A 10,665-nucleotide genomic window follows, 5' to 3' on the forward strand; every position below is an offset into this window, starting at 1 on the left:
GTGCAGGTACTAGACTGGCCTGCCTGTAGTCCAGACCTGTCTCCCATTGAAAATGTGTGGCACATTATGAAGCGTAAAATACGACAATGGAGACCCCGGACTGTTGAGCAACTAAATTTGTACATCAGGCAAGAATGGGAAAGAATTCCACCTACAAAGCTTCAACAATTAGTGTCCTCAGTTCCCAAACACTTATTAAGTGTTGTTAAAAGGAAAGGTGATGTAACATAGTGGTAAACATGCCCCTGTCCCAACTTCTTTGTAACGTGTTGCAGGCATCAAATTCAAAATGAGTGAATATTTGCAAAAAACAATAAAGTTGATCCATTTGAACATTAAATATCTTGTCTTTGTAATGTATTCAACTGAATATAGATTGAAAAGGAGCTTTAGCAGTACTTTGAAGATAATGTTAGAGATCAGTGAGATACCACAGAGAGTGGTTAGGCAGGAAGGGAGATACACACATGTATGTAGGTAAGTGTACCTTTTTTCTCCCTCTCCTGACATTGCTACTGTTTAGAAAAGAAAGAGTTATTATCATCTAACCAGCTGAAAGATGTAGAAGATTTCTTTCCTTGGACTGGTCTGATACCTAAAGACCAACATACCTCAGATCAGCATAGTCAGTGAATTAAGATGCAAAATGAGAAAGCCCTTCATAATGCATGAACTCCTTTGTCATGCAACCACAGATATATTTTAAATGATTATTTGAGAAGAAACATTTTAGAGTGAGACAGAAGTTAGATTCAAGAAACAAAAGTAAAACACACACACACACACACATATATATATATACATATAGTAACACTCTGTCCAATCTAGTAAAGACATGAGATCTTCTCATCATGCATTGTGTAATCTCTCCATAGCAAAAACAACAGACACGCCTTAGTGCTTTTTAATGCTTACTGTATGTGGGCATGTTTGATGCTTATTCATAAAGACAAAAATGTAATTTCTTGCTGTGAAACTTGACATCCTTGAATCTCAAATGACCAAATCCCAGTATCCCAGAGTATGTCAGTCCATCCCTAAGCTTCTCTTCTCATTTGATGCCTTTAGATTTCAGGATCTTCAAGACAGTTTTCAGATAGTTTGGGTCTGGATAACCACAGCTAACAAAGAGAATGTTGTGTAAGAAGGTCCGCTGTCCATAGCTCTTATTTAGGCCTATTTCAGTTTATGCTTAACTTGAGCTGGATTAGTTTTACCACATTATGTTCAATAATGTAAACAGTAAGGGATTTGACTGGCTGATTCATATGGTATATATTAGCTATATATATTAACTATCTGTGTAATTCCACCAAGAATGCAGAATAAAATGTCATGTGTAATTGTCAACATTGGCACAGGTGACACACCCAATGACAGTAACAACATGGTGCATATCAAGTTATATTATTATATTACATTAGGTTGATTAGAACAGGACTGCAATTACTGGAGTTCTGAGCTCAGTGAATTATAGAAGGACATTGCAATTTTGCTCTGGACTACAATCACAGTAATCACTGTAATTACAAGTATCTTGGTAAAACTAATCCAGCTCGAATAGAGCTTTGTATGACATAGACAATGCATTTACAAAAGTCAGAAAAGCATCCTTACAATGTTGCTACTTGGTTGTTAAGTGTACTGAATGATCACAATCACTCAAAGCAATTTCACAGAGTTCTCACCTCTCAGGTCCTCCGCGCTCCCTGATTTTTAGGGGAATATCTGTATAGGTGATACATTCTTCTCCACTGCTAGTGGTTGCCACAGTGAACAGCAGCTTGTGTTGGAAAGCTGCTTCCAGCAGCTTGAAAACCTTCGTCCCCTCATTGTTCATAGGCAGAAAGGCTGCTGTGCTTAACCCTTCATACTTATGTCCTGGCTTAGGATGCTTTTCCTACAGAGGTAAAGAGGGAACATTATCAGGAGGAATGCATGCCTTCTTTCTAAATTAGTGGCACAGTAAAGAATAAGAGAAACATTTTGTTTTTATTGCATGGTATTTTATTTTGCTTGATTGAGTGAGGAAAACGTTTTACTAGTTGCACATTGAACTCTGCGCACAATCAACATCCCCCAAATTGAAACACGCTTGCGTCTAAGTGCTCCTCCGCCAACTGCTGTGTTTATCTGTTTATATACGTGTGCAGTTGTTATTGTAGCATTGGCCAGCCTGCACTGTTGCCCTGTGGCAGTGCATGAGGAACAGGCTGAGCCAGATTCCACAGAGCTGAGCGAGAGAATGGAGGAATGTTGCTGCAGCTGCTTCTAGCTAAACACAGCAGAGTGAAACTATTCCAAGCACGCAGGGTGCTGTGAGTGTCTAAATATGATAATGAGATGAAAGCCGTTGGATTAAAATGGGGACAAAACATTTCAACTAACCATCTGTATTCCATCCTCAAACACAAAGTTGATCTGTAAGGTGTCACAGTCGGGGTACCCTTCAACACTCCTCCTTTGTACAATCACTGTCATTTGGCCTCCATCTGGTTGATTTCCCTCCACTACTTCAGAGCTTCGTTTAAAAGTGCTTGTTCCATTGATGCTTTTTTCAACTGAAAAAAAATGTAGGGTGCTATGAATATGGTACTATACTTGTGCAGTACTGTTTATAATGAAAACAGAATACAGCAACATACCTTGCTCAGACAGTGCCGGAGGTCCACCCCCGTTCATGTACCTAGTGCAGTACATCTTTTCTTTGCTTTCTGCAGAACCCATAATGTGTCTTAGATGGCTGAAACCTAGATTACTGGCATGTATTTTGAATGGGGTGATATGCCTTAGAACTAAAACATAGACGAAAAAATCCTTTACAACATGCAATAGCAGAGGTGTAGGAAGTAATTTCTTAAGGAGGAAAATGTGAATTCATGTCAAATTTTATACACAATATATCAAGCACTTACCATGCTGCTGTTAACAGGGCATCCTGATTAGTGCTGCTCCTCCACCAACTGCTGTGCTTATATCCCTACTCAGGTCCTAACATGCTAGCATATTAAACATAGCCAACAAAATGGGGCAAGAGAGTGTGAGGGCTCAGTATAGTTTATCCTCTTTCTGTTGTGACTGAAACGTCTTCACACACACTGGAGGCCTGATTTGAATGTGTGACAAGAAGTGGGCATGACCTGTTTCCTTATTCCAGTCAGCCTGTTGGGTGTGGTGTTACATGAAGAAAGACAGAGTGAACGAGGTGATACTACACCAAAAAAATAATGTTTAGATAAGACAGAAACATCCAGTTTTGTATCTTATTTTACTTACTTTTGGTACTAATTGTACCAAACAATTTTTTACTTCCTTTTTTTTTGCTTTTTTTTGCATTTTTAATCATTTATTTGATTAAGTTTAAAACCTGAATGCTGTTTTAAATTGTGTAGAAATGAAGTGAAGCCATGTTAAAGGTATCAAATTCATGGTGGGTTATTTTCACAACAAAAAAAAATTGCTAGGGGCTTAAGGACCCCAGCCCCTAGCAATTTTTTTGTTGTGAAAATAACCCACCATGAATTTGATACCTTTAACATGGCTTCACTTCATTATGTATATGTATGTATGTATGTATGTATATATTTTTTTAATTATATATTCCTGTGCACAGTTATGTCAGTATGTATAAGAGGCCAGTGAACTAACATGCTCTTTCACCCCCAATCCCACCTGCCATCAGTTATGTCACTGATTCAAAAGTATTCATAAAGAATAAGCATTCATTGCTGTTGTGCTCATCTCATCCTTAGTGTTTGTATTTACAATGTTTAGGTCATCACTAACTCACACTGCTACTTCACAAGACCTTATTGGTCATGTTATTTTAGGCACACAGTGATTCAGAAATTGTCACTTGCCGCCAGAATAAGATGTTGTGCACCTAAATGTAACTGCTGCACCATTTAAGGTGGAACAGAAGAACTCAAACAAGAAGGTGCTGGGAAAAAAGTTGACTTCAGCTTCAATGAGAGTTGAAAGGGATAAGGAGGCTGATCTGTGTTTGACAGGTGGATAACTATAACTTATTTTTGCTGATTCACAGAAACAATAGGTCAGTTCATAGCAGTAATTGCAGTGACAGTTTGCTAATCCACAACCAAGCCAACATTAATTGCATTACTTGCTCTATCGTTGTTCGCTCTAACGTTTTATCATGGTATTTGTCTGTACAACATTTTTGTGAAGGATTTTACCGCCAAGAACATGTAAAAAACACAAGTTTGCTAGTCTAGTGTCATTCGCCTTGGCAATATGCATCCATGAATTTTTGGGGGTGGAGCTTCTGAAGTGAAACTCAGGGGCAGGGAGGGCTTATTTATTTTGCTGTTTAGTTCAAATATCAACAATGGTTCTCCAGAATCGTATACTGCACCTTTGAATAACCACTTGCCTAAACTTGCCATATGCTTCTATTTACGCTATTAGCAAAACTGATCAGCATAATATTTTCCTTGCATTTTACAATGTTTGTGAATGTTGTAAATAATGAAAGCTAAATATCTGAATGACAGTTTACAGTATGGATAGCCTTTCCCATTTGATGTTGTGCCTCTTCTAACAGGTAACATGTTTTGATGAATAGTTTACAAGTGTTTTAAAAGCCACTATAAAAATAACAGCTGAAGTTACTGTGACAGATTTATGTATAAACATGTATATTTGTGTTACATGTACATTGTCACCATAGAAAATGACTCATGTACTTATGTCTCCCATGGTTAACTCAGTTGAAGCTTAAAAAAGACCTGTTTTAATCCTGCCGAAGCAGCCGATCCCCTGCTACCCCATAGCCCCATGCTGCTGTTCCATCTCCACACCTCCTGCCTGAAAGATCTCATTAACCTTGAGGAGTATCATTGTCCTTCACTCACTTCTACCAGCCTTTCATTCACATTAAACAGAAAAACAGCATTCATCTGTGCCTGTCTGTGTGTTTGTCAAACTAAAATCTTCTTTGCAAGAATATCTGCAAACCAGAGAAAAAAACAATTAAGTTAAAAACCATTAACTATTCTTCTTTTTCTTCTTCTTCTTCTCATTATTATTATTATTATTATTATTATTATTATTATTATTATTATTATTATTAAAGACTTTAAAGACTTTATTCAAAGCATGCTGACCCATTTTTCAATGTCACTGCTGAAACACAATGTTTTATTTTATATGGCATGTTGGGTCCAGCCAGGCACATCAATGGCATTGCCATTTTAGGGTGGTCAACATTGTTGCTGGCCTGCATTTAGTACAGTTATAGAGCATAGATAGATTCAATTAGCATCTCCTTACATGAAATTGAAGCTAGATTCTTATTTGCTAGTTTTTTTTCTTGTTTAATTTACCCATTACACCTTAAATGGTGCGTCAGTCAACATCTTGCTAGATTTTTCAGTTCCACTTTAAATAGTGTATCAGCCTAAGCATCTTGTTCGAATTTTCCCATTCCACCTTAAATTATGCAGCTTCAGACACCAGAAAGTGACTGCTGCACCATTTAATGTGGAATAGGAAAACTCAAGCAAGAGGCTGGCAAATAGGAGGTCAACTTTAGCTTTGTCCTCTTGCTGTGTTCTGGAGGTGATTGTTTTATTTTTAAGCATTTTAAGATTATGGATGGATTTGCTAGTGTGTGTGTGTGTGTGTGTGTGTGTGTGTGTGTGTGTGTGTGTGTGTGTGTGTGTGTGTGTGTGTGTGTGATGTTTCTCATGCTAAACTTATTTTTTAACGTCAGGTGCAGACTAAATACTGCCCTACTGGTCCGAATGGCTAATAAGCACTAATAATTTATTAAAGAAAGCCTAGATTAACTGTGTGTGAGGTAACAAAATTAATTTGGTGAAAATTGGTTGAGTAATAGGAAGTTGTGACTGATTTAATCCTTAGAACTCATCATCTCTCAATACAAGTGAATTGGTTCACGCTCCGACATGGCGGACGCGTAGACATATCGCCTCAGATAGAGCATAACAGATGACGTGGCATCTAGGTACAGTATGTCCCAGCCCCTCATGGTCACATGATGAGCCGTCAGACCTCGTCTTGAATTAAATGTGTCCCAAAGTCTGAAAATCAGCATAAAATCTTATGAGTTGTCACTACTGAAACTGAAAAGTTTATTTTTTGTGTTTTAATGATATTATGATATTTTGTGAATACAACTGTCCAAAGCTGTGTTTGCCGGTCATGTACTGGCTAGCGTTTAGCTCAAAATGAACTAAAATTATAGCTACAAAAACAGTCACTACCAAAACCTTTGGTACTGAAGTTTTGGTAATTAAGTGATTGCCTTGTTAATGACAAAATGGAATGTTTGATTTTAATGAACTAAACATTATTAATCTATAGGGTCATTCAAAGCTGAAGGATTTTAGTCTAAAGTCCAAGTCAGTTAAAACTTCCAAATATGTTTTCAATTCTGATTTTTAAGCAGTTTGGTAGAATGATCCATATACATTAAATATTAGGACATATGTGTGATCTGGTGTCCTGTTATTGTATAAAACAAGCACGTGTGTGTATGTCTGCATGCCTGTTTGTGTGTACGTATATAGGAAGACTCATTCAAGATCTAATTGCTCATAATGTTAGGAAGGCTATGGCCCACTAATGATAAAGCATGCCAGGTAAGCAATTCATAAATAGCAATTTAAGTGGAAGTGCTCTCCCCTGGGGCTCTGCTGTATTTCTGAGTGGGACAGACAGGGATAGTGGATGTTTGCCTGCGAGAAAGTGTCAGGCAGCAGGGAGGCTCTGAGCATGGCTGTGTTTTGTGGTGAAACAGAAAGATCACTGCTCTGTGCTCCTGCAGCCCTCTCCGAAAGGCTCTGAAGCATGCCAGAACATTTCTCACTGGCCAATTCCTCTTAAATCCCTGTGAGCACACCGTTTCCATGGCGACTGAAAGTTATGTGAGCCATCTTTATTCATCAAACGGGCGTATGGTTTGGGGAAACAGCAGTAGCGGTGACAAATGGGAGTGACAGCACGAGGAGCCATTAATAAAGACGGAGAGGTGGAGAGGTGGAGAGAAAGAGGAGGAGTGAGGGGAGGAGAGGTGGAGAAAGGTGTGGAGTGTGGTATATAGAGAGTAGTAAAGAAATCGTGAGCACAAGAGGCCTCAGGAGATCCTCAGTCTGATACTCCAGCTTATTAAACTGCTGCTTTCTCACTACTTTATGCCAGGATTAGTGATGTCTGCAATGCTTCACATTTCACTTTTCATACAGAGGGCATGAAATCCATATTTTAGACAAGCCTATCAGCTCTGACAATTACTATTACAGACCTGTGTGTGCATGTGTGCTTGTTTTTCTATATTTTCAGGTCAAAGTGTCCTGATGAGACCAAGATAAACTTGGTAAGAGACTTTGGCTCAGATGGTGTCCAGCATGTGATGTGGCACTCTGGTGAGGAGTACCAATGAATTCCATGCCCAAAAGGGTTAAGGCAGTGTTATATAATAATGGTGGTCACACAAAATATTAACACTTTGAACACAATTTGGACATGTTCTCCGTGAGGTGTACTCAGTTGTGCTGCCAGCATTGCTGCAGAGGTTGAAGAAGTGGGAGGTCAGCCTGTTAGTGCTCACAGCATACGCCACACAATGCATCAACTCGGTCTGCATGGCCATCATCCCAGAAGGAAGCCTCTTTTGAAGCTGACGCACAAGAAAACCCGGAAACAGTTTGTTGAAGGCAAGCAGTCCAAGAATATTGATTACTGGAACCATTTCCTGTGTTCTGACGAGACCAAGATAAACTTGTTTGGCTCAGATGGTATCCAGCATGTGTTGTGGCACCCTGGTGAGGAGTACTAATGAATTTCATGCCCAAGAGGGTTAATGCAGTGCTAGATAATAATGGTGGTCACACAAAATATTGACACTTTGAGCACAATTTGGACATGTTCTCTGTGAAGTGTACTCACTTGTGTTGCCAGCTATTTACACATTAATGGCTGTGTGTTGAGTTATTTTCAGAGGACAGTAAATCTATACTGATGTACAAGCTGTACACTCACTACTTTAAGTTATATCCAAGTTTCATTTTTATAGTGTTGTCCCATGAAAAGATAGAATAAAATATTTGCAGAAATGTGAGGAATGTACTCACTTTTGTGAGATACTGTATATATATATATATATATATATATATATATATATATGCATAAGCAAAATTTTAAGCCTTAAGTTATAAGGCATGTTTCAGTCCAGATGGCTTTTTGAATAAGGCAAAAAGGCAAAATATAGGGCATCTAATCATAACAGAGGTGATTTACAGCCATGTGAAAAAGTTTTTTTTTTTTTGCTCCCACCTGATTTCTTCCATTTTTGCTAATTTGTCTTTTTCAAGTGTTTCTGGTCCTCCAACTAGTTTTAATATAAGATTAAAACGACATAAGTAAATACAAAACACAGCTTGTAAAAGACCATTCTATTTATTGGATATGAAGATTGGCTGAAAACCCATATCACCCATGCAACTGCACAACTGCAATCAAACATCTGCAATTACTTGCAGTGAGTGTTTTACATTGTTGTGGAGGAATTGTGGCCCACTCTTCTTTGCAGAATTGTTTTAATTCGGCTACACTGAAGGGTTTTCGAGCATAAACTGCTTGTTGGTCTTGTCACAGTATCTGGGATTCAAGTCAGTAACTTTGACCTGGCCACTCCAAAACCTTAATTTAGTTTCTTTTGAGCCATTCAGAGGTGGACTTGTGGGTTTCAGATCATTGTGCTGCTGCATAATTCAACTATGCTTGAGCTTTAGGTCATGAATGGACAGGCAAACATTCTCCTTTAGGATTTTCCCATAGAGATTCCATCAATTTTGATAAGTCGTCCAGGTCCTGCAGAAGCAAAGCAACCACAGACCATCATACTACCACCACCATGTTTGACTGGTGGCATGACGTTCTTATGGTGGAATACAGTGTTAGTTTTGTGCTAAACGTAACAGGACCAATTTTTTCCCAAATGTTCCACCTTTGACTGATCAGCCCACAGAATTTTAACCCAAGAGTGTTGGAGGTAATCTAGATGTTTTTTTGACAAATGTGATACAAGTCTTTGTGTTCTTTTTGGTCAGTAGTGGTTTGTACCTTGCAACTCTCACACAGATGCCATTTTTGCCCAGTGTCTTTCTTATTGTGGAATCATTTACACTGACTTTAACTGAGGCAAGTGAGCCCTGCAGTTCTTTAAATGTTCATCTAGGTTCTTTTGTGACTTCCTAGATGAGTCAACCACATGCTCTTGGTGAAATTGTGGTAGGCCAGCCACTCATGGTTCCCCACTGCTCCAAGTTTTCGCAATTTGTAGATAATGGCTCTCACTGTGGTTTACTGGAGCCTTAGCAGTGGCTTTGTAATCCTTTCCAGATTTCAATTACTTTATTTTATCGTTTTAGAACATGACATCATGTGGCTTTTTGAGAACCTCTAACCTGGTTCACATTGCCAGACAGGTTATATTTAAGTGATGTTTAGATTCAATAGGTCTGGTAGTGATAATGCCTGGGTGTGGCTAGTGATACTGAACCTAATAGTCAATTGAATTTGCTTAACTGGTTGTTTCAGTAGCTGTGGGGGTAATTACTTTTTCACATAGGGCCAGGTAGGGCTGAATTGCATTTTTCCTTCATTAAATGAAATCAGAATTTAAAACGAGCATTTTGTGTGTACCTGCTTATTTTTGTTTATTAAAAGTATTTTGATGATCTGAAACATTCAAATATGACATGCAAATGCAAAAATAGGGGAGGGGGCAAATACTTTTTCACTGCATTGTACATATATCAGCCTGTGAGCAAAACTGCCTGACTAATTAAAACCTTTAAAACAAATTATGACAGATTTTAGTTCATTAAATCGCTTTAATCTCTCAATCTCTTCCTATTTTCCAGTATTAAGATTCACTACATCTTAAATCCATTCAAATGAACACCATGTGATCTCTATGATTTCAGCAGTTACCAGATCATTTAGGTGATCACGTGAACAGCAAACTACAACGCCAATTTGCCTCTTGATTAATTAAAGCATTTCATGAAGTTATACTTCTTGTTCACTCTAAAAAATGCTTCATGTGGTAACCAGTAACCTAACTGGTTTTATTTAACTCAGGTAAAAGCTTTGAATAAAACAATGCAATGCAAAATTTGATCTTAGATGACGAAAAGAAAAATTACATGAATTCAGTCTTCAAAAACAGTTGAAATCAACTTCTGCCCTGCTCCACTTTTCACAGCGCAGATGAAGTACCTGGACTGTAGCCCAGCCATTAAGTTTTTGGTGCATCTGGATCATTAGTCTGCTATTGTTAGCTTTTCTAGCAACTGTGCTCACACAAAGGCCCAGTCCCATTTCACCCCTTGCCCCTACCACTTAGTCCTTACCTCCTACTTCCATTTTGCACATTCATGCCTAGAGGTAGGGTGTCCAGATTTTTTTTGAGATAAAGAGGTAGGGCGAAGTGTTAAGGCTACATGGCCCTCCAAATGGAGATTTTTCAGGGGCACACTCCAGAGTGTTCAGAGAAAAAAAAAAACGGGCAAGATGGTTGTGCAAATGACCAAAGAAATCTACAAATGTGATTATTTCAATGTATTATGATCTTTCTCTTTATAACAAGCAAAAAAAAAAAAATCGTACGCTAAT

General features: G+C 38.3%; 1 protein-coding gene across 2 annotated transcripts; it reads right to left on the reverse strand.

Moving 5' to 3' along the window:
- Positions 1-658: 658 nt before the first annotated feature.
- On the reverse strand, positions 659-3,096 carry dtx3l1 (deltex E3 ubiquitin ligase 3L1). 2 transcript variants are annotated; one of them, XM_017700301.2, is made up of 5 exons: positions 2,916-3,096; positions 2,646-2,714; positions 2,389-2,561; positions 1,689-1,900; positions 659-1,121 (listed from the first exon to the last, which is right to left on the reverse strand). In XM_017700301.2, exons 2-5 carry the CDS (start codon positions 2,698-2,700, stop codon positions 1,052-1,054), a joined length of 510 nt encoding a protein of 169 aa, XP_017555790.1. In that variant the 5' UTR covers positions 2,701-2,714; positions 2,916-3,096; the 3' UTR covers positions 659-1,051. The 2 variants fall into 2 exon arrangements, with proteins under 2 accessions (XP_017555790.1, XP_017555789.1); XM_017700300.2 differs by having other exon boundaries at positions 2,646-2,795.
- Positions 3,097-10,665: the final 7,569 nt, after the last annotated feature.

Source organism: Pygocentrus nattereri, chromosome 3 (assembly GCF_015220715.1).
Source record: "Pygocentrus nattereri isolate fPygNat1 chromosome 3, fPygNat1.pri, whole genome shotgun sequence".
In the NCBI taxonomy this organism is placed as follows: domain Eukaryota; kingdom Metazoa; phylum Chordata; class Actinopteri; order Characiformes; family Serrasalmidae; genus Pygocentrus; species Pygocentrus nattereri.